Genomic DNA, 23,070 nt, shown 5'->3' on the forward strand with positions numbered 1-23,070 from the left:
AACACCTGGGAACACCAAAGTGCTGTTCTATGGCGACAAAGTCTGAGGCGGGAAAGTAGCTTCATCAGACATGAAAGGGGCTTACTTGAGTGGCTGATGCATGACTGGAGAGAGTCATCGTGTCATGATGGCCCCTTCTCACTAAAGACATTTTACCAGCTAGGATGGCACAAGACAACGTTTAGTGCAAGAAAAAAGTGCCTTCCTATAAGAGCTAGTGAGTAACTTGAGTTCTTGAGATGGTGGCAACTGAAGTGGTAACAGTAGAAATCATAGAAGTATCCCTGGTCCCTGATTTCAGCCACTGAAATTGCTGCATTTATACCTATAGATTATTTTCATAAGGAGCTGTTTGTAACTGTGATGTGCCAAATAATGCGCATGAAAGAATAGCCACTAATTTGGTGCTAAGCAGTTATGTTGCATTCCCAACTGGCAGTGCATGTCAAGCAGAGAGAGCCCAGGTCCTAGGGTGAGATGATTCCATTTGGTGTCTGACAAATTGCATAAACCAGAGTTTTACACGTTCTTTTTACTGTGGGAAGGCCCTTTTCTTCTGTTAAAGGAATAATTTCAATATTTATATGCGGATAGAAATGGCTGTTCTGGGTTTTGGTAACCAAGATGTAGCTCTGCTTAGAGCACCTGAAAAAATTAGCTTTCACTTCCTGAGCCTATATATCATGGGATTTCATTCTGTCAGAACTTTATCCTTCCACAAATTGTGCTAGCAAATTGCTTTGCACCAACAAGATACCTTATTCATGTAGGAAATAGAACCACCACACTTCAGTCTGAGTTCTTGTTATCACTAGCACAGGGGTGGGCAAACTTTTTGGGCTGAGGGCCACATCTGGGAATAGAAATTGTATGGCAAGCCATGAATGCTCACAAAATTGGGGTTAGTGTGGGAGGGGGTGAGGGCTCTGGTTGGGAATGTGGGCTCTAGGGTGGGGCCAGAAATGAGTAGTTCAGGTTGCGTGAGGGGGCTCGGGGAGTGGAGTGCAGGGGGAGGTGAGGGCTCCAGCTGCGGGGATGCAGACTCTGGGTGGGGCTGGGGATGAGGAGTCTGGGATGCAGGAGGGTGCTCCAGGCTGGGATCCAGGAGTTTGGAGGGCGGGAGAGGGATCAGGGCTGGGGCATGAGGTTGGGATGTGGGGAGAGGCTCGGGTGCAGACTCTGAGCGGCGCTTACCTCAAGCGGCTCCCGGAAGCAGTGGCATGTCCCTTCTCTGGCTCCTATGCGGAGGTGCGGCCAGGTGGCTCTGCATGCTGCCCTGTCCACAGGCACCACCCCTGCAGCTCCCATTGGAGCACATAGGAGCCGGAAGGGGGCCATGTGGTGCGGCCCCTGACTCTGTGCCCTGGCTGGAGCGATGGAGCAGGGCCATTCGGCTGCTTCTGGGAGCCACGTGGAGCAACCCTGTGCCCTGGTAAGCCCCAGACCCCACTCCCTAGCGGGAACTCAAGGTCTGGCTTAAAACGGCTCGAGGGCCGTAGTTTGCCCACCCTGCACTAGTGTAACAGGTGCCAAGCTGAATTACTTTAACAAGAAGGATAACATCAAAAGAATACGCAGCCCACTAGCCATAAAGAACTAGAATGATGCATTCCAAGGAAGTGTCATGTCATGGTCTGAATACTCTAGATGTGCTTCCTGTCTTACAAACTTGGTATGTACTGAAAGCCATTGATACCATAAACAGCAGAATGGCAGTGGCCTGGTTTCAATATATGTGACTCAAAGTAAAAGATCTTCCTGTCCATAGGGAGAAGCAAGGAGTACTGGGTTATATTGTATCTTTTCTCATCAGTGGCTCCCTGTCTATTGCTGGCAATGGACTTTTTGAAAACCAGACTCCTGGTGCAGGAGTATAAGTTGGCTTTTTCCCCACTGGTAGCAAAATCTCGTCTACCATATAAATATAATTTTGTTCTGAAATTAGCAGGAAAACTTAAAATCAGTAAGTAATTTTAACTGATTAGTTCAGTCTTCTTGATTAAAAAAAACTTCCTTCTGATCTTGCAATAGCAAATCTGTCCAGATCCAAATCTGTAGCTCTTTAAGGGGTGATTTCTAAACTTTTAATTCTTTTTTTTTTAAAAAAAAAACCTCATCCAGGAGTTACCAAAATGCATCCCAGTGCTTCTCATGTGGCTTAGAGTACTGTGAACTACAGTTAAAAAGTGCACAAGAGCACCCCTTGTATGTATATGATTCTACAATAAGGTTTCTTTTGCTCCTGTTGCCAGAAGGTAATCAGGACAAAGGAGAGAGGTCAAAGGAGAAAGTGCAGAAATATTGGGAACATTTAATTTCTGCAGCGAAGTGAGGGAAAATAGTTAAGTAGAGTCAGTAAACTGGCAAAGAAAAGTCATAGGGAAGCTGCTGCTCCGTGCTTTGTTGTGTAACCACTGTGCAGTTTGCGTGTCAGTAGGTTAACTATCAATCTTCTAACTGAACATGTGTTGCATATGTCTTCCAAGTGTCCATTTTTCCCATGAGGGACCAGGTTAGAACTGAGACTAGCTCATTTGTTCTGCCCAGCCCAGATGAATAATTAGTGCAGGTGAAGAGAGAATAGCCAGAGTTTGAGTGGATGCTGAAAGCAAAATATCACTTTGGAACATGCCAGAATTCCCAAATCTCTAGCAGTCACCTCAGATGACAGGCACAATCACAAATATGCATATGAATAAATGCTACGGTGGCACAACACAGTAGTTAGTCAGGAGTAGAGATCAGCAGCATACTGTTTTGAAAGCAAGTGAACAGGCAATGTTTGTCTCCCAGGATTTTTTTAGCACAGAACTTGGAATAAACCCAACTTCCCACCAAGTAGACCTGCTTGGTCACACATTCTCATCTGAATATTCAGTATACAAGTACCTCTGTCCTGAGTAGCTGCAAGAGATGTGCTTCAGAGCAGTGCAGAGTAATTGAACTCTGCTGTCAGAAAAGGGTGGAAAAATCAAGGATACTGTTAAAGGTCTTTATAGCTGGAATTGGAAAAACCTCTCTGGTCTGCTTTCTCTCTCTCCTTAACTTTGCCGGATGGAAATGGATGTAGGTTCAAGCTTTTTTTTTTTTTTTTTTTTTTTTTTTTTTTTTTTTTTTTTTTTTTTTTTTTTTTTTTTTTTTTTTACTGTATCCAGATTTTAATGTTTTCTTTTGTTTAATTTAATCTCATTCTGTTATTTAATTGTTTCTGTGATATTAACTACTGTATTTGATTACTTTATTAACTTTGTTCTTTCAGGGCTAGAAATAAACTTTTTTAAATGTTTGGTTTTCCCCTTCCTGAGTTTATATCTTTTTAAGATCAGAGTAGTGTAAAAGTAGTGTAAAAATGGTTAGATATTTTAAAGGGTTTAGGGGAATGTTCTCAGTGTTTGTGTAACTTTGAATTTAAGCAAGAAATGTAAATGTTTTATGCACATTTTCTTTTCAGTGTGATTGATTTTTATTTTGAGGTGTATCTCAGCTTAGTTATCCTTTGTCTTCAAAATCTTCCTAATCAACGATAACAGCAACACCAGATGATAACTGAAGGCTTTTCTTGCTGCTGAGCTCCATTTGCAAATCAGTCCTGCCTCCAGTAACCATTCCTGACTGTTTGAAACCAGGAGAGCAGATCTGGCTTGTCTTCCCTGGAGGCTGTTGCTAAAGCAGCACCATTAGTAAAGAACTGACGGGACTGTCTACACAGCATCTTCTAAGACCAGAGCGCTGTAAAGTAGTATTTTGTTAGTGATGGGATTTGGAATTGACAAGCCAGTAGTCATTGATCAAGCTGCTGGCAATATGAAGTTCCTGTAAAATTATTCCTAACAAGACTGCAATATTGTTTTATTAAATGTGGCACTTTTGAGGAAATTTTTAAATGTTGCACAGAATAGAGTGCAAGAAGCATGGAGCACAAGTGCTACCCTTTCATCTAAACAGACTATGATCTCCTTAGATCAGCTTTTTGCTAGCAGTGAGAAGTCTGCAGCAGTGGATGACTTACCTGGGCTTTGGTATTGGATCAGAAGTGCCTGTTGATAAACAGTTACTAAAGAGAAAATCCTGATAGTCTATCAGTACTGAAGTCTGTCACTAAGAAAAGGACAAACAAAGTGAACCTTTCTGGGGCCAAGGTTGGTTTGGTTGAAATTTCGATGAAGTTTCCATTGTTAACAATTTTTCTGCTGTGAACATCCAAGATACATATATGCATATATCCATTACTGCCTTCTTCCTACATACTTCAGGAAATAGCTTCTCCCCCTTCTCAAATGTCCAGTCAGCAAGAAAAATGTGGAAACAAGTGGTCTTCCAGAAATGTTTACAACCTCAAAACATTGGGGCATTGGATTATGCAGTATTCTGCCTATTCAGATTTATTTTCCTTATCATGGTAGCATTGGTTTTATGTATGCAAGACCCCTTGTTCATTTGAATTCATGTTCTTAATGGTGCATTAGATAGGTCTTGAATTTAATTTTAGGTTTTTTAAAAGTTGGGAAGAGAAACTGCTTAATAGTATTTATATAATCCATGTGGACGTTAAGAGTTCATGCCTCATTAAGGAGGGCTAGACCTTGTCTGCATAGAAACTTGCACTCTTGTTTCAGTTTAAGTCCTTTTTAAACCTATTTCTTATTTAACTGGGGTAATCCAAAATAAGCTTGGTCTAAACCTGAAACAGTCACATCCGCAGAGCTTTTTGCATCTGTTTAACTAATTTAAAATTTCATATTAAACTGGTGCAACCCTGCATGCAGAGAAGCCCTAAGATTCAGGGGAAATTGAGTTCCTACTTTCATTGTGGCAGTTTAGCTGGAAGGAGTTTCCTACAGGGCTGTTCTGGATCAGCTTTCATTTTTGCCCAAGTGTTGGCTAAGATGGTAGAGAGAAAAGGCTTGTGGATTTTTTTTTCCAGTTTATTCAAAGAATCTTTTATTTTGCTTTTCATGGAAGCATCAGTGCCATTTTCCATTTAATGCCCCCACTCCACATCAGCCTAAAATTGGCCATATGCCTAAAATAAGTATTTAAAAATAATTGTTGCAAATTTTGACAGCCCTAAAGATAAATTCAGTGTAGGAGAGAAGCTAGGGTTCCTAATTTACCTCTCTTTGGAAACAGGCAAGTGAAAATACAAAGCTTTGGTTCATTGGGAAAGGCTGAAAAAGCATGTCTCATCTGTAACTACATATTTAGGGGGGGGGTTTTGTCCCAGAGTATCCAGTATTGTGAAAGTGGGAATCTGGCTGATAAAGGTTCCCACTGGATACGGGTTTCCAGTATAACTGCACAGGTGACTTTGACTCATTGCTCTCATTCAGATCAATACCAAAGCTACTGTTGATTTCAATGAAAATGGGAACAGGGTCATATTTATCAGGCCTTGAGCAATAATACTTCCAACAAATGGAGCTATCCTGGACTGCTTCTCAGATGTCTTTGCCTTTGTATTTCAGTGCACTCCAGGTGTGCTGCATACCTGGTTCTGTAGTGTTTCCTGTGCAGTAACATGAGAGAGGAAGCTAATTGCTGTCATTACATAATTTGATAATTATATTAATTGTTTCTTAGTAATTTCCAAGTCCACTCTTGAGCCTGGGTTAAGTGCCATACGGTTGCAGGATATGCTATACATATTGTTATAGGTTAGGTACAGGACATAGCTTTGAAGGCCTCAGTGTGATTTCTTAAGCCTGGCTTTTAAAGCATGATCCGAGGTAGTTTTACTTTTTAAATGCATGAAATGGGCAAGAATGAGAAGGGTTTCTTTTAAAAGAAACAGATGTTTGGACTTTTACCCTTTCAGTCTTGGAAAAGTTTTGGCATAAATCATCCTCCCTCATTTTGCTGGAAAATATATTCTTGCTGTAAGCTAGGAAGAAATGAGGGAGTTTGGCAGCTTGCTCATGTGGCTGCTTTTTGTAACCGTGGTTAAAAATGTTTGTTTTTAAGGATCATATATTAGCATCAGTCTGTTGACCTGCACGAACTCTCCCTACAGCCATATCTACTCTGGAAAATTGAACTGTTTGTTTTGAAAGTGTTAGGGCTTTCTGTGCTCTTATGCTTATGATGTTGAGCTGAGCGACTAGCATGAGCCAAAAGACACCAGACTCCATGTACTTAAAGAGAGAACTAGAGAGAACCTACAAGAACAAACCCTACAACAATGTATCCTGGTCCACTCTTGTAACTGAAGAATCAAGAACTCAGATCAGATCATCTCCACAATGCCTGTGTCCTCTATAATGGTGTAGGCTGAGCCAGCGTTCATGCTTGCTGAATAGTATTTGGTACACACATACTCCAAAAGGAACACTTCTGTGTGGGGACATGGGGTGTTTATATGTCAGCAGGATCAAGCGGTTCTTAGAATAGTAAACTTCTCTAGCCTAGACAAAGCCTGTGTGTCTGGAATATTAAACCCACCCTGTGGTCTTAGAACCAAGATTCAGACAGGTTGTCCTTCAGGACATATGTGACAGATTCAGATGTGGAAAAAAATCTTGTGGGAACGCTGGCTCGCCACTCTTTTCCTGCTCCCAAGGAAGTGGTCGTTCTGTAGCAAAGCATTCGAGTTAATTGGTGACGGCAGAGTTGGGGGGTCACTAGCTGCTGAGTCTTTATAAGGAGTGTGGTTTTGTCCTGAATGGTGGTTGCGGGCAACATCTGTTTAGGGGAAGTGAATTATTCTGATCTCAGGAATTTTGTCTGCTCTGGATTGGCCTAACCAGTAGAGTGCTACCACCAGAATCCCCTTCTCTGAGCCAAGGAATAAGTTACTACTTATCTGTACAAACAGTCTTTCAACTTTCTCTATTCAGACACTGTGACCTGCCCTTTATGGTGGTAAGCCCAGATCTTCTCCAATCCTTACTCATGGGGAGCGCCTGTTGACTCCCAAAGGGAGTTTTCCCTGAATAAGAACCACAGGATTTGATGTGTGGTGTGTTGTTCCAACTGGAGCTGCCCCCCTATACTTCCCGGTGCTTTTGCACCTCCTCCCAGGGCCTCTTGACAGATCAGCTGGGTTTAGATGGAGCTTGAAAAGTTTATGCAGAGAATCCAGTATAAGAGGCTTTTCTTTGTGGGGAGTCCTTCCTTAGAACTCCCCAGGCTGGCTTTCTGCCCTTTCAGGGACCCAGCCCATGATAGGGAGATCGCACTGTCCCATACTTTGAATATAAGAATTTCTAAAACAAGCACTGTGCTGCTGCCATGATGGGGTGTCTGGGTATTAACAGACATGAGGGGGAATGGATGGAACAACAGTGCTTATTTGGCAGCAGTCAAAGGTGAAACTAGAGGGACATAAGTGTTCTTTCTGCAAACACAAGTGTGGGGAAGAAACCCAGGGTGGTTGTGTTATCTTCACTATTAACTGCTGTGCCGTCACCGAAAAGAATCCTTGTTTCCTTTATACCACAATAACAATTAAGTGGGAGGAGGGATCAAGGAGTTCTGTGATTTGGTTTAATATGTACATACTCGGTCTTCATGTCCTAGTGTGTTCTGCAAGTTGACACAGTAACAAAGAAGTCATTTTGAACTGTAAAGTGCCTAAATCTCAGCTCAAGGTTAATTCAATACCTGTCTTCTGGGGATTTTTTTGTATAAATTGTACTAAAGGGAAAATAAAACTGAATTAATACAGCTTTGTTGGGAGCTTTTGTTCATTTGTGGATATTAACATGTTGATTACACAATGTGAGAGACTTACCTTTGCGAAGAAGGTGATAATGTCTGGTTAAGGGGATTCTCTTTTCTGTGTCTGTATCGTGCCCAGCACAATGGTCATGATCCCAATTGGGTCAATTAGGTGCCATTTCTCTCTGTGGTACTTGTATGGCTCCCAGGAGCATAGTCTCTGAGCACTCAGTGTATTTATCCTCTCAACACTCTGTGAGGTTGGGAAGTACTTTTATCCCCACTGTACAGATGAGGTAGTGAGAAACACCGAAGTAACTTGCCCCAAGTTATGCGAAATTCTGTAGGAGAGCAGGGAATTTAACCTGGGGCTCTGGAGTCCCAAACTTAATACCCAACACACTGGGCCATTCTTCCTCCCTAATAGCCATCATGTAAATATTTAGTACTAATAGCAAACTTGATTTTCATAGGCCTGTGATTCAGTTTGTTCATTTGATTGTCTACATCATAAGAGTTCAAATCACATCTCCTTTCGTTCAACCCTGCCACAGTTTAGTTCTTAATATGTCTTTCTGTGGCCCACTAGGAACAACCCTACTTACAGAGACGAGCCACTGCTATAGACCTCTGGAGTCGTATATGTAGGGTGACCAGACAGCAAATGTGAAAAATCAGGATGGGGGTGGGGGGTAATAGGAGCCTATATAAGAAAAAGACCCAAAAATTGGGACTGTCCCTATAAAATCAGGACATCTGGTCACCCTACGTACATGCAACAAGCAAGGTGCATCATGTCACTGATAGTTGCTATTGTTTTCCTCAGGTATTCCAGGATTTAAAACAGTTCTGGATTAAAGACCACTTTGGGTGGAGTTTGGTTTCAGGGGATTTGGGACATGGTGGTGAGGTGTATGTCTAAGCATGTCCATTCCACTGCTCCTCTAGAGACAAGGTTCAAATAAATCTATCACATTTGGGAGAGTGAGCTGGAAACTTGTCTTTGAGCTTGTCTCCTACCCATGGATCACTGGGGGCAAAATGCTACAGCCGCTGTAGCACTTCAATGTAGACACTACTTATGCCATCAGTGTAGGTAAATCCACCTTCCCGAGGTGGATTCGATGGAAGAATTCTTCTATCAACCATGTGCTGTCTGCATCAGGGGTTAGATCAGTGTTGTTACATCTCTCAGATGTGGATTTTTCACGCCCCTGAGAGAGGTAGCTATACCGATATAAAAGCCTACTGTAGACCAGGCCTAAATCACCTTTGCTCTGGTTTTCCTTGTCCTCGTTGGTGTCTCAGTTCCCTCCATCCTCTTTCTGTTGTATCCAGCATACAATAATGACACTATGCTGCTTCCTAGGGGCATGCTTTGTCTTCCTGGGGCAAGAGGGCAATGCAGGGCCAGTGCAACCACTAGGCAGCCGACTAGGGTGCCATGATTTGGGGGCGCCGCTGCCAATCAAGATGCCAGCTGCAGATCGCAGACTGTAGGGAGGGAAGACCTATATAGTAAGAACCATGCTCCCAATGAATTGCTCTCCTGCCTTTAGAAAGTCAGCGAAGTCCTTTGATTTGATTGCTGTGTTGATAGGTACATTTACACAGTAATAGCTCCTTTGTCCTGTAGATTGCACAGCAGCCAGAAGGAGAGTGGAGCAGCTTACACTTCCTGCCTCAAGACCCCGGCTGGGGCTGAGCTGTGCTGTCAGTGAAGTGCAGCTGGGCCAGCTTGCATGGCATGCTCGGAGACAGAGGCTGCTCCAGGGTTTTGGCTGCCCCAAGCAGCCACACGCGCGCGCACACACACACAAAAGCCGCGATCGCGATTTGCGGCGGCACTTCGGCGGAAGATCCTTTGCTCCTAGCGGCAGTGAGGGACCATCCGCTGTATTGCCGCCGAATAGCTGGACCTGCCGCCCCTGTCCGGAGTGGCCACCCCAAGCACCAGCGTGCCAAGCTGGTGCCTGGAGCCGGCCCTGCTCGGAGAGCAGTCTGCAGGATTTGCAGGCAGAGGCTCTCCTGCTCCCTGGGGAGAGAAGAGAGGGACGCCGCGCCTGGCAGCTCTGCGGGCTCTCTCGCGTGGAGGGGCAGCTAAGCCTCTTTAACCCACCTCCCTGCGCCCCAGCTTTCTACCCTCCCAACGCTGCTTTGGTGTAAGGGCCGCGCAGTCCTGCCTGCCACACGCCCCCCTCCCAGAGTGAGAGACCAGCATTCAACTCCCCAGCCCGGGTGCAGGATGGACTCGTGAAGGCAAAACAGGCGACACTCTCCCATTGCCCTGTTGCAATTGCACTTGGCCCGCTGCTGCATGCCAGGGACTGAAGAGGAGAGCGCCCATTTCACCTTGCGGCTCTTTGAATCCTACCCCGCCCGCCGCCCCCCGGCCAAACCCAGATTGCGCGTTCTCCCCGCTCCACACCCAAACCTGGTCTGCTTCCCTTCCACTCTCCAGACAATCCCAGTCCTCCCAGTGACTGAACCCGGTCTGCTCCCCTTGCACTTCCCAGCCAAACCCGAACCCCCACTGACCGAACCCAGTCTGCTTCCCTTCCCCACCTAACCCGATACTCCACTGACTCAACCTGGTCTGCTACCCTTCCCCTCCCCAGCCAAACCCAATCCTCCCAGTGACCGAACCCAGTCTGCTTCCCTTTCCCACCAAACCAGATCCCCCAGTATGACAAAGTATCCTCCATTCTAATTTTATAAAAACATCAAGGAGTCCGGTTAGTCTGTTAAAGACTAACAGATTTATTTAGGCATAAGCTTTCCTGGGTGAAAAAACCCACTTCTTCAGATGCATGGAGTGAAAGTTCCAGATGCAGTCATTATATAATGACACATGAAGAGAAGGGAGTACCTCACAAGTGAAGAACCAGTGTTGACAGGGCCAATTCAATCAGGGTGAATGTAGTCCACTCCCAATAATTGATGAGGAGGTATCAATTCCAGGAGAGGCAAAGCTGCTTCTGTAATGAGCCAGCCACTCCCAGTCCCTATTCAAGCCCAAATTAATGGTGTTAAATTTGCAAATGAATTTTAGTTCTGCTGTTTCTCTTTGATGTCTGTTTCTGAAGGTTTTTTTGTTCAAGAATAGTGACTTTTAAATCTGTAATAGAATAACCAGGGAGATTGAAGTGTTCACCTATTGGCTTTTGTATGTTACCATTCCTGATGTCCGATTTGTGTCCATTTATTCTTTTACGTTGGGACTGTCTGGTTTGGCCAATGTACCTGGCAGAGGGGCATTACTGGCACATGATGGCATATATCACATTAGCAGACGTGCAGGTGAATGAGCCCTTGATGGTGTGGCTGATGTGGTTGGGTCCTCTGATGATGTCGCCAGAGTAGATCTGGGGACAGAGTAGGCAGCGAGGTTTGCTACAGGGATTGGTTTCTGTGGTGTGGTGTGTAGTTGCTGGCAGACTCCTTGTTGTTTTTGTGGATACAGACTAACACAGCTACCCCCTGATACTTGACACCATGCAAGGCTCTAATTTTATAAATTTTATTAACAATAAGAATTGGATATTACAAAGGTAGAATAAAATGTAATAGATTTTGATATGAAAGAATGAAGGACGGAAAAGAAAGAATCACATATAATGTATATGATTTATTTTAAGATCAATGCTATGTTGTGCAAAGTGAAAACAATAACAATGTCAACACTGTCAGGTTATTCATTTATTTTTATTAAATATGTAGACTAAATAATTAAATAAATTTTCAAGCCAAACGTGTATTAATTCTAATGAACAATGCCATATTATGCAGTATTCATTTTTGAAAGTTTATAATCGATGCTTTGGTGGGAGGGGAGGAGAGGAAGTGGGGGGGTAGAAGGTGGAAGTTTCACTTAGGGCACAAAATATCCTTGCACCGGCCCTGGGGCAATGAAAGATAAACCTGGACTCTGTAGTGTGTCCTGCCACCTGATCAACATGGAACATTGGTTCTCAGAGGAGAGCCCCTCACTTCTCAAGCCTGGAGGATACAGTTGTATTTTAGACCCTGAGGAGGGAGGAGACCTAAAAGGATGAATGCAGTGATGAGACTCTTCAAGATCCCATGTAGTTAGCCTTCCCTGGCGTGGGTATGCAAAGAGATTGCTATCTGTTCTTCTTCCCTACACGTACCTAAGCTCTGTGCTGCCTTTCCATTTCATCACCACCTCGTTGACTTTGCAGGGCTTTCACTGTGAGCTCCCTGCTCCTAACTACCTAAAAACCATTAAGGTGCTGTACAATAACCAATCCTGAACACTGTGAAAGTGAAATGAATTATATTAAAGAAATAGAATGAATTAAAGAATGCTGTATGTACCTTTAAGTAGAAATGAGAAATGCTGCAAGCCAGGGGGGCAGGAAAGCAGACATTAACTGCTTAACTTGCCACTTAAGGGCAATTGGTGAAGCATTAGTCTTAGATCGATAAGAGTTAACAAGGAAGCAGGTTATGCATATTGTGCTCCATGCATATTTTACAATTTTGCTCTCTCTGTCCCTTTGTTTAGTTTACACCCTTTTATCTGTATAAATAAGACTGTTTGAATCTTGCATGGAGGCTCACATTATCTGAATGTATTAGCAGAGCGCTGTGCTAATAAAACAGAGTGGTCTGACAAACTGAGTCCTGAGTCTAACTTTGACAACACTGAAATAAAGAGAGAAGCCACCCAAATATTCTGCCCACTTGAAGCAAAGATGACAAGTGCTGTTTTCTGCTCCAGTTAGCAAATCTATGCAGTGAATGACCCGCTGGGCCAGAACAAACCAGTCAAAGGCTCATAACATAGCCTCACAAATAATAAACCTGGGGCAGGAGCGGGGCTTTCCCAGACTTGCTGCCATGGGGTGAGAGCTGCTGGACCCACTTGCTAGATATAGTTGTAAAACAAACCAGCAGTGTAACTTTGGAGACAAATTCTGAACAAACCCCAGGCTGCAGGTTGTTGGTGCTCTAATTGTAGCAAGTGCTGATGGTTAAAGCAGAAGGAGGGGAGAGGATATGTGAGTCACATGCAGTCTGTGGTTGTCTCCCTTCTGATTAGGGGTGAAGGCACAGGGACAGGCAGGCTGCTGGGGCTAGCAGAGAGCAGCATACGTTAACACTGGCCGCAGCTGATACTGTAGGTAGGAGAATCTCACTGTTAGCTCCTTAATGGCTTTGCATAGCTGCACATGTGGATTTTCCCAAAGACTCCCTTGACCCTGCTGACTGGGGGCCTGTCAGGCTGTGCCACGTTGGCTTAAAAGTGCCTTTATAAAGAGGAGGAAGAAAAGGTTGATCTGTTCTTTGGATGGTGACACTCTTGCTTTGCCACCTCTGTTGGGCTTGTTATGGCGGGTTTGAATGTTTCCATTGCCTTCTTTCTCTCAGTTGTGGCTATTTGTGAGGTGATCAGGCAGGTTTCCAAGAGAGTTCTGCCTCTTGGAGTGTACCGTGGTCTTGTCAGAGAAATGGTCAGCTCATTACAGTTGTGTGCTTGCTCCCTTGAGCTGAGGATGCTGATGGAGATTGGTCCCTGGGGTGGTGGCTTTGGCCCAGATGTGATTCTGACCCTCCTCTTCATTATCTACTTGATTCATGGTGTGTCTTTTGATGGAGCTTCTGCTAACCCCACTGTGTCTCTCCAAGAATTCCTGGTCATGGATTCCTCCTTTGTGGCTACTGCTTTCAAACTTCTGGTCCAGTTTGTGGGAATGGAGGCAGCTGGGATTCTCACCACGCACTACTGGTCCTGGGAGCTGACTGATTTCCACCTCATCCAGAATCTAATGGCCCTGGATTGCAGTTCCTCTATCCATACCTCTTTGTACCATGGCATCTTTGTGGAAGGTGTCTGTTCTTTCTTTTTCCATTTGATGGCTCTCAAGTTTCAGCATAGCCACCTGCTGTACAGAGCGCCTGTCCTGGCAGTGACTGTGACCACCCTGGCTTACACGGGTGAGGAGCTTTCTATGTTTCTTTTTCCCCATAATATCTGGGTGTAAATACAAGAAAGGAGCGTATTTGAAACTCAGGGGTGCCGGGACTCAGCCCTGGCATGTCCCAACACAAATTAAGCACTGCCTATACACCATACATCTCCAGGATTGGTAGTTCATGGACTTGCAGATGTTAAGGCCAGAAGGGCCCATTATGACCATCTAGCCAGACCCCCTGTGTAATACAAGCGGAAGAATTTCACTCAGGAATTCCTGTGCCTAATCCATGTAGAAAAATATCCAGGTCTTGATTTTAAACATTCAAAGGCAAGTCAGTTCCAGTCATTTACCTACAGTGGGTTTTTAAAAAAAAAAAAAAAAAAAACCTGTACTTCTAGTCTGAATTTGTCTAGTTTCAGCTTCCCAGCATTGGCCCTTATGCCTTTTTCTTATCGACTGAAAAGCTGTCTCCTGTCAGAAATCTCTTTCCCACATAGGTTCTTGTTAAGAGGTGACTTGATCAGTCTACAATTTCGCTCACTCAACCCTGCTATGCTGCATATACTCAACATGTGAACCTGCACATCACCCACCTGCTCATCTGTGGCAGTGGGGTCTCCTCCAGATGCCATCTTTAGTTCTAGCTCCTTGACAAGACAGTAGCACTAGCACACCAGGAACACCATTCAGCAGTCATTTCACCTTCCACTGCTAGGTGGTGATGTTTTACAGCCAGTTTAACCCTTTACTTCTCACTCATCACCTTTCCTTGCAGTTGTCTTATGTGCTGTTTACCCTTGCAATTAGATAATGTATACTCTGCAGCATTAGCCACAGTGGACGTGAGGGTCAGGCTGTCTGGTGTTAGTAGGGTTCGTGGTTGATCTGTGTCAGTATCAGAGGTTGGACCTCATGCAACTAGGAGGCTGGGGGAGGGACGGGTATCTATTTGACATGGAGGCATTGGGCTGAGTTAAGGTTGTTCAGGGTGACTTGACTCTGCTTTTTCAGAAAGTTCAAACACAAAGTTCTGGTAAAAGAACTTCTCTAATCCTGCCTGTTGCCCAACACCCATTTGTTCAAATCCTTGTCAAACAAGTGAGACCCATTACACTATTTGTTTTCTTCTTTCACAGCTGGGCCTTTCACAGGGGCCTTTTTCAACCCCACCCTGGCCTCCATGGTTACTTTTCACTGCTCTGGGAACATCCTGCAAGAGTATGTCCAGGTTTACTGGCTGGGACCCCTCACAGGTGAGTTGTGTTCAGGGTACCGATAGGCGCAGAAGCTATTGCGGACTGGCCATGCTGGGCCACAACCTAGAGAGTGGGGCAGAGGATGCGGCTGGCGTGAAGCCTCCCTAGCACGTCTGCCATGTTAGTGAATCTGCATGAAAGGGATAAGTATTGAGCATAGAAATCGGAAACTCCTGCTGGTATGTGGCAACTCCTTGTGCTCTTATTTATTATGGGGGGAGGCTAGTCTTGCCATTGGAACCAGATGCTCCTTGCCCTTCCCAACACCCCTCTTCCCCATCAGCCAGGCTGGAACTCTGCTACACCAAACTGAGCCACATTAAATGTCACTTGCCAAACACTGGCCGGGGGGGGGGGAGAAAGGACGATGGGACAATTTGCAAAGCATGAGGCAGATGGGACTGAGAGGGGCAGGAGAGATGACTGGGTTAATGACACAGTGATGATCACGCCTCATGGAGCTATGTTGTTGCAGGCTGTCTGCAGACTCAGGAAAACCATGCTGTGGCAGTTTCACTCAGTCTGTAATTTAAAGGTTATTCTCACAGCCATAAGCCCCAGATATGTAATTTCTGAAATGAAGTTTATATTCTGCAGCACCAGACAGCTGTTTCCAAAGAAAACTTATTCACTTCGGCCTTTCTTTTGTGATCTGGTCCAATCCCAGCCCTGCTTTTGCAGGTGGAACACTTCTCTGTTAAATCCGCTTGCTGTTCTGGCAGTGCCATGTGCTAGTAGCAGGGACTTCAGCGGCTTTTGGCCCGGTTGGGGCGGGCGCCATCTGACCGCAGGAGAGGAGAGGTTGGGTGGTGCATGTCAAAGGATGGGTGGGGGAGATGGTAAATGACATGGCCTAATCCCCCTGTTTCTGCTTCCAGGGATGCTCGCAGCCCTGGTCTTGTACCAGGGGAACATCCCAAGGCTCTTCCAGAAAAACCTGCTTTACAGCCTGAAGAGCAAATACCGGACTCCCAAGGGGAAGGTTGTGCCTGGGCTCAAACAGACAAGAGACAATGGGGAAGGGCAGCCACAGTTGCGAACTAAGCCCTGGAGCTGAGTGAAGGGTGTGAGAGGGTCCCCCAGCCACTGCCCATCTCTCCTTCCCATCAGGCCCCTCCCATGGCCAGACTGACAGGAGCTGGGACTGAAGACGCCTGGCCAGTTCTGTGATGTGTGAGCAAGCGTTCGCTGCGGGCACCATGGGCTTTTCGTGTCACTGTGTAAGTGTACTAGCTGCTTTGGCCACATGCAAGCAATCCCTCAGTGCTGGCCCATGGAGACCTGGCTGTGAAAGCCCCCAGAGAACATCGCCAGCTAGCGCAGACCTGACCAGCAGCAGAGTGGTGTGATTGCAGGCTCCAATACTGTGCCACAAGCACGACCTAAAGGGCACATGCCTTCCACCCAGCGCACACCCCTCCTTCCTGATCTTCCCCAGCCCATCTCCCCTGGGGGCGGGGCAGGAAATCACCACCACTGTTCTGCTCCCTCAGTACAGCCAGGCATTCACCCATCTTGCTCCCCACGGGAAGGGCTGGCGCTGTTGCAGGGTCTCAGGGCTGTGCTCACACGTGACTATCCACTCTCTGGTTTGGCTCAAACCCTGTAATGTCACTGCCATTGAATGCAAATGTTACCTCCAGATACTAGATGCCTAGTGGGGACTTGCTCCATCTCTAGTGGTACATTAATTTCTTCCTCTGGAACATCCATACACTGTCCTTTTAAAAATAGAAAGGCAAAGCAGTGACTGCTCAGTGAAACAGCCCATTCCAAAGTGTCCTGCACCTCTTCACTGCTGGCCCCTCTGGCCAAGAGAGGCTTGAGTGTCAGAAAGTTTGAGACCCTACATTTTTCCTGCTTCACTCCAGCCTTGATGGTGAATCTGGTCTCCAGGCTCAGCCCAGCCACGCAGGGTAAAAATCTGTCTGGGGATTGGTCCTGCTTTGAGCAGCAGATTGGACTGGATGACCTCCTGAGGTCCCTTCCAACCCTGATATTCTATGATATAAGCTGAGTGGGGAAAGCCAGCTGTAATTGCTGCCCCTAGATAACAGGTTGTACTCTAAGGGGGAAATTCACCCCAGAGGAGACTATTCTGGTACGATCTGAGCAGTGCTCAAAGGCCTCAGTCCTGCCAATACTGAGCACTCTGGCTTTGATCCAGCCAAGCACTTAAGTAGAGCTAAGTGAAAATCAGAATTTGTTGTATGAGAAATTCTGATATTTCCACATTTTCATCCCCAATTGGGACAAAAAGTCAATATCAAAATTCATCATAGAATGAAAAGTTCCCCAAAATTTCAATCTGAAAATGTCAAAATAAAATGTTTCAACATTATTGATTGAAATAAAATGTTTGTGACTGTCCTGAGTCAAAATGCTTCATTTGCATCAGTTCAATATTAAACTACGTTTGCCAATGGTACTGTGGTGCCTCATGGGAGTTGTAGTTCAGGTGCCTCTTGCTGCTATTCACCAAGGCCAGGTTCCTGGGCCAGACTATATTTCCCATGATGCTCTACAGTCATGTAACGTCCATGTAGCCCAGTCAGGGATGTGTGTGATGTTTCACTCCATATTCTTTATGAAAACATGCTGATATGGATGACATAACTGAGATGTACTTTATGCAAGATGAGTCTTGTAAGGTATCATTGGAAAGGTTATGATTTACTGAATGTGATTATCCAATTTGGATGCCTGCATCATTTCTGTATCTGAAGTTAGGAATATTAACTATGTATCTGTATTTCAAATGTGTTACTTTGGGTATCACCCCCAACCAGTGCTTAGGTACAACAATGGAAAAGCCAGACAGGGCTAATGGGCCTTTAGCAGAGACAATGGACTATGAAAGAGCTTAGTCTTCCTGTGGATGCTGGAGACAGCCTACGAGCAATGGCTGCCACAGTCATGCAGAGACATGGGTCCGAGTCACCTGGTACTGGATACCTCTCCTCCCCATTTGGAATGCCAGTGGTTTTCCACTAGAAGATAAAGGGTTCCCACCTTGCACAAGAGCTATGTAAGGCAGGGGAGTGACGACATCATGGTTCTCTCCTCTGCCTCCCCACCCAAAGAGACACTGAAAAAACACCTGGAAACAAGAACTGAACTGGGGGCAGAAGGGTTGAACCCAAGCTGGAAGGACATCTAGCTTGTGAGTAATAATTAAGATTTCAAGCTGGAGACTAGTGCATCTGCCTTTCAAGACTTTCTGTATTCTGCCTGCAGCAATATCTAGGGTGAGAACATAAGAATGGCCCTACCGGGTCAGACCAAACGTCCATCTAGCCCAGTATCCTGTCTTCCAACAGTGCCCAGTGCCAGGTGCCCCAGAGGGAATGAATAGAACAGGTAATCATCAAGTGATCCATCCCCTGTTGCTCTTTCCCAGCTTCTGGCAAACAGAAGCTAGGGATACCGTTCCTGTCCATCCTGGCTAATAGCCATTGATGGACCTATCCTCCATTTATCTAGTTCTTTTTTGAACCCTGTTATGGTCTTGGCCTTCACAATATCTATTGGCAAGGAGTTCCACAGGTTGCCTGTGCGTTGTGTGAAGAAATACTTCCTTTTATTTGTTTTAAACCTGCTATTATTTGTAACCAATTAATTATTATTTGTAACCAATTGTTTTTAGTGAAACTAGCTTAGTTTGTGTGTTTGGTTTAATTTGTTTAGTAATCTTTGTTCTGTTCGTTACCCCTTTTATCACTTAAAATCTGCCTTTTTATAGTTTAGTTTATTATTGAACCCAGTTTCTGTCATTTCTAACTGGGCGGGGGCGAGAAGTTATGCATACCTTCCTCCACATTGAGGGAGGAGGCGGATATCATAATATATCTTTGAGTCTGCATTCGAAGGGAGGTGGACACCTGAGTGCTGGGGCAAGTCCCTTAAGCTGAGCCTTCCCAGAACTGATCTCAGTGTCTGTTTCATTCTGCAGTTGGATGTGGCCCTGCCTGTGTGTGTTGGAGGAGGCTTAATAGCCTGACTCAGCAAGACATGTAAAAAGGGTGCCCAAACTGGCATAACAGGTGGGCTCAGTGGTATCTCGGCACACCAGGTAGTATCTTAAGGGGGGCAACCTGTCACAGGGGGATGGCCACAGTGCATCATGGGAGATCTAGTTCAGTCTAGAACTTCAGCCAATAAGAGGGAGTGGACGCATGAAGCACTCAAACTACAACTTCCATGAGGCAGTGTGGCACTATTGACAAATGCAGTTCAATGTTGAACTGACACAAATGAAGTGGTTCAATTCAGCTAAATTGAACTTACCTAAAATGAAATTTTGTGTAGATTTTGCCTATGGAAAATCAAAAAAATTCTGCCAAATCAAATGCATTCTTGGAAAACTTGTTTATCAGTGACTGTATTTTCTGTTGGAAAATCATTGCTGGGAAACTCCCGATGAGCTCTGCCCTTTAGTATGCTCATAACTGAAAGCATATGCCTAGCCACACTGACCTCCATAGGCCTAGTCACCTGCTTAAAGTTCAGCTTATGCTTTGATTGTCTTGCTGGAGCGAGGGTCGGAGGGCCCAGCACCTCGCAGTAGGGAGCCCGTACGACGGAGCACTCCTAGGAGTGATGCTGAATTAGGGTAAACTGCACAACAAGAGACCAGTTACCTTAGCACCAACTATCAAGACAGGTAATAATGGGAGGGGGATCTGCAGGAGGAATAGGTTTCCTTGCAGTGAGATCCTGCAGTACATGGATGGAATTTAACAAAAGGGAAACAAAACTGTGGCTGTCTACCAAACGCCTATGGCAGAAGTGCTGGATTTCAGCACATTTCCATGTGTAGTACGTTAAGGGAAGAAGAGGGGCCATTGTGCCCTCTATTACGTACTGCCGGGCATGAGTTGTAGCTTGTATTCTATACTTGGCTCGTGCAAGATGGATGCTACAATTGGTTGCTGGCTTCCCAGAACCAACCCCCTTCCCTCGCTACCACCAGCCACATTTATGACTTGGGATGCCTAGCCAGAGATGATCCTGCTCTGCAGTCAAGGGCTCTTTCCTTCTAGTTCCTCTGAGAGTGGGCAAGGCCTTGCTCCTATTTAGTGATGACACTGAGTGAGGCAAAATGGCACCTGATCAAGAAGAGTCGTGTGAAACTTGGGCCACTCTTGTGAGTGCATGGAGTGCTTTTAAAAGTGAGGGAATTCATGGCGCTCAGGGGCAGTGTAGCCTGGATCCAGGCAGATTTCCTCCTCTCCCCACATTGTAGTCCTGCCCTTTAGCACCTCTTTTGGCCCAGCCCTGGGTTTCTCTTGAACAAACAGTAACTGTGACAAACTCAGCGATGTGCACTGATGTCCCTCCTTGTCGGTAATGATCCCCAACTAGGATCTGTTTGTTAGCAAGAAGAGTGCAGCACTATCTGATAGGAAGCATGATCAGGCTACTAAATTTCTGGCCCAAACCATGTTCCAACCACAGAAACTGGTGATGTGCCCAGTGCAGTTGTATTTCCCACGTGCTTAAACAGTCAGACTTCAGTGGAGCTAGCGATGACCAGGAAACAATGCAACAAACTAAAAGCAGAGCACAATAGCAAACAGTCAGGTGCCAGCATATGTACAAATATGATTGGAATATGTGAGCTACAGAGTCTCTTACAGGCAAGGGAAGCAGGGAACTGCTGTTCAGGTTTTTATACTTGTTAAAGTCAAGAGTCCTCTACTGGAGACAGGGCCCCCTTGGACACCCCTCCAAACCTCTGTACGCTCTCTTTGGCAAATGAAAACTCGAGAAGTTTAGCTCCCCGTCCAAACTTTTCTGAACCTCATTTGGTTTGGAAATCAAGCTGAAAAGCTTGAGATTGGGCCTTCTTGGGAGATTCCAGTCCTTTCTGATTTTGTCTGAGCCACGAAAATAGTATACTTTGGGGGCAGTTGAAATGCTTCAGGCCAAGATTGGAGACCACAAAGTTCCAAGAAGTTTGTAATGAAAATAAATGGTTTGAGGTTTGGACCAGTTTTTATTTTATCTTAGCCCAATAGCTTTGCTCACCCTACTTTCTGTTATGGGCAGGGGAAAGGGTAGGAACAATGGAGGAAGTTAATTGTTTTATTTCTCCTTTGTAAAGGAAAAGGGAGGTTATAGGAACACTCCACTCCAGTAGTGTTCTGGTGTGTACAGCAAAAGAGACTGTTCACAATGCAGCTATTGAATAATTTATATTTTTACCTGCATATCCATGTAACTTAGCAGTCACATGGCAGAGTCACTTGCCCTGTGTCAATGCACTTGTACTAACTCTGTAGGTGTTGATTTTAGAGGCTAACTCAAGAAGTTCAGATCACTGGTCAACTTTTCTGAACCTCGTTGTTTTGGAAATCAAGCTGAACAGCTTGAGGCAGCCTCAAGTGTGAAGAACGTGTTTGAGCTTTTTCAGAGCATGGTTCTCAAAGTGATGTGTCCAACTCTGTGGGGCTGTCAGGGAAACTGCTACACAGGAAAACTAACATACTGCAAAAAAATTCAGTCAAGGATTTTTAAAAACCAGCCAAACAAGAAGCTGCTGTTTTGACACTGATGCCCCGGTTTGCAATGTGGGAGATTTCAGAGTAGCAGCCGTGTTAGTCTGTATCCGCAAAAAGAACAGGAGTACTTGTGGCACTTTAGAGACTAACAAATTTATTAGAGCATAAGCTTTCGTGGACTACAGCCCACGTCTTCGGATGCATAGAGTGGAATAAATATTGAGGATATATATACACACACATACAGAAAGCATAAACAGGTGGGAGTTGTCTTACCAACTCTGAGAAGCCAATTAAATAAGAGGAAAAAAAAAAACTTTTGAAGTGATAATCAAGATAGCCCAGTACAGACAGTTTGATAAGAAGTGTGAGAATACTTACAAGGGGAGATGTAGCTTACAGTGTCAGAAGCAGCCAACAGGCAGGAGATTTTGTTGGTGAATCATGTTTGTTTTTTAAAAAATTACCAGACCTCGATTACAGCTTTGAAAATATCCTGTCTGTTGGCTGCACTGAGCTGCATTGCCAACAGCTTCCTCAGAATCTGCTTCTTGTTGGGTGGGAGTACCAGTAAAATAGCAGCTGTCATCGGAGAATGAAGACAGCCCCTTTGGGAGTGGTGGCTGGAGAAGCCGAAACAGCAGCTGCTGTCCATATGTTACTGTGATGATTTGTCTTTAATTATTCACACAGCAAATGTCTGACCTTAGGATCAAAACCAGTTGTGGGCTTTTGAATCAGAACCGGCGTGGTGGATTCACACAGAGACTTGTGCCTTTTTCATGCCAAGCAACGTGCCTGGTGCAGAATCACAAGCTGTGTTCAACAGGACCATTGCAAAAGCAGAGTACTGCAGTCCAAAGTCCACAGCAGTGTTGTCTCACTATTGCCTTGTGCTCCACTGTCAGGCTGTCTCTGTGACTGGGGTTCCAGTGGGGACCAGCTGAGGTTACGCAATTAGGGTGAACTGCAAAGAATGGGGCAGACAAACACCAAAGCCGATGGATAATTCAATACTTACATTTACCAAGCCAGCATAAAATAGCTTCTTTATTACCTCACTGGTTGCCCAAAAACAACCCAGTTCCCTTAAAGCAACCCAGCCTCAGGCCTCCATCCAGGTATCCAAGTCAAATATGATGAAGATTTCTGAAAATCATATTTCATCATATAAAGAAAAGGTTCTACCAATACCAAAGGATCAGACACATTACCTCCCAGGTTATTGACTATTCCAGATCTTACCCAAATACAAGCATATGGCCAATTCTTATTAACTAAATTAAAATTTATTTAAAAAGAGAATGGTTAAAAGATCAATATACATACAGACATGAGTTCAATTCTTGAGGTTAAGATATATAGGAGAGATGGTGAGCTTTATAGTTGCAAAGAGTTTTAGAATTTAGTTAATAGGTTATAGTCCAATGTCCAATATCCTATTCAGGGTTGACCAGTCTACACTGGGATTCCAATCTTGTGGCTTAAGCTTGGTAACACAAACTTTGAAGGAATGTGTGATTTGGTTGCTCAGGAACAGTTCCTGACTATGTCTAGTGATGATGTAAAACCGTGTTTATGGGATAAAAAGGTAGAAACGGTTGATGAACTTGCAGCTTTTGCAGATAATTATGAACAATCCTAAGCGCCTGTTAGGAATAAGTCCCAGGCAGAGAGGCTTAAGTTTGGTGGGAAGCCAGGTCACCTCTTTAC

The 23,070-nt window shown here is 44.9% G+C and overlaps 1 protein-coding gene across 1 annotated transcript; it reads left to right on the forward strand.

The window, feature by feature from the left end:
• The first annotated feature begins 13,010 nt into the window (after positions 1-13,010).
• LOC117882959 (aquaporin-12-like) lies at positions 13,011-15,911 on the forward strand. Its single transcript, XM_034781854.1, has 4 exons — positions 13,011-13,133; positions 13,170-13,617; positions 14,735-14,851; positions 15,733-15,911. The coding sequence occupies exons 1-4, from the start codon at positions 13,011-13,013 to the stop codon at positions 15,909-15,911; spliced, it is 867 nt and encodes a 288-aa protein (XP_034637745.1).
• The last annotated feature ends 7,159 nt before the right edge of the window (positions 15,912-23,070 follow it).

Source organism: Trachemys scripta, chromosome 9, assembly GCF_013100865.1.
Source record: "Trachemys scripta elegans isolate TJP31775 chromosome 9, CAS_Tse_1.0, whole genome shotgun sequence".
In the NCBI taxonomy this organism is placed as follows: domain Eukaryota; kingdom Metazoa; phylum Chordata; order Testudines; family Emydidae; genus Trachemys; species Trachemys scripta.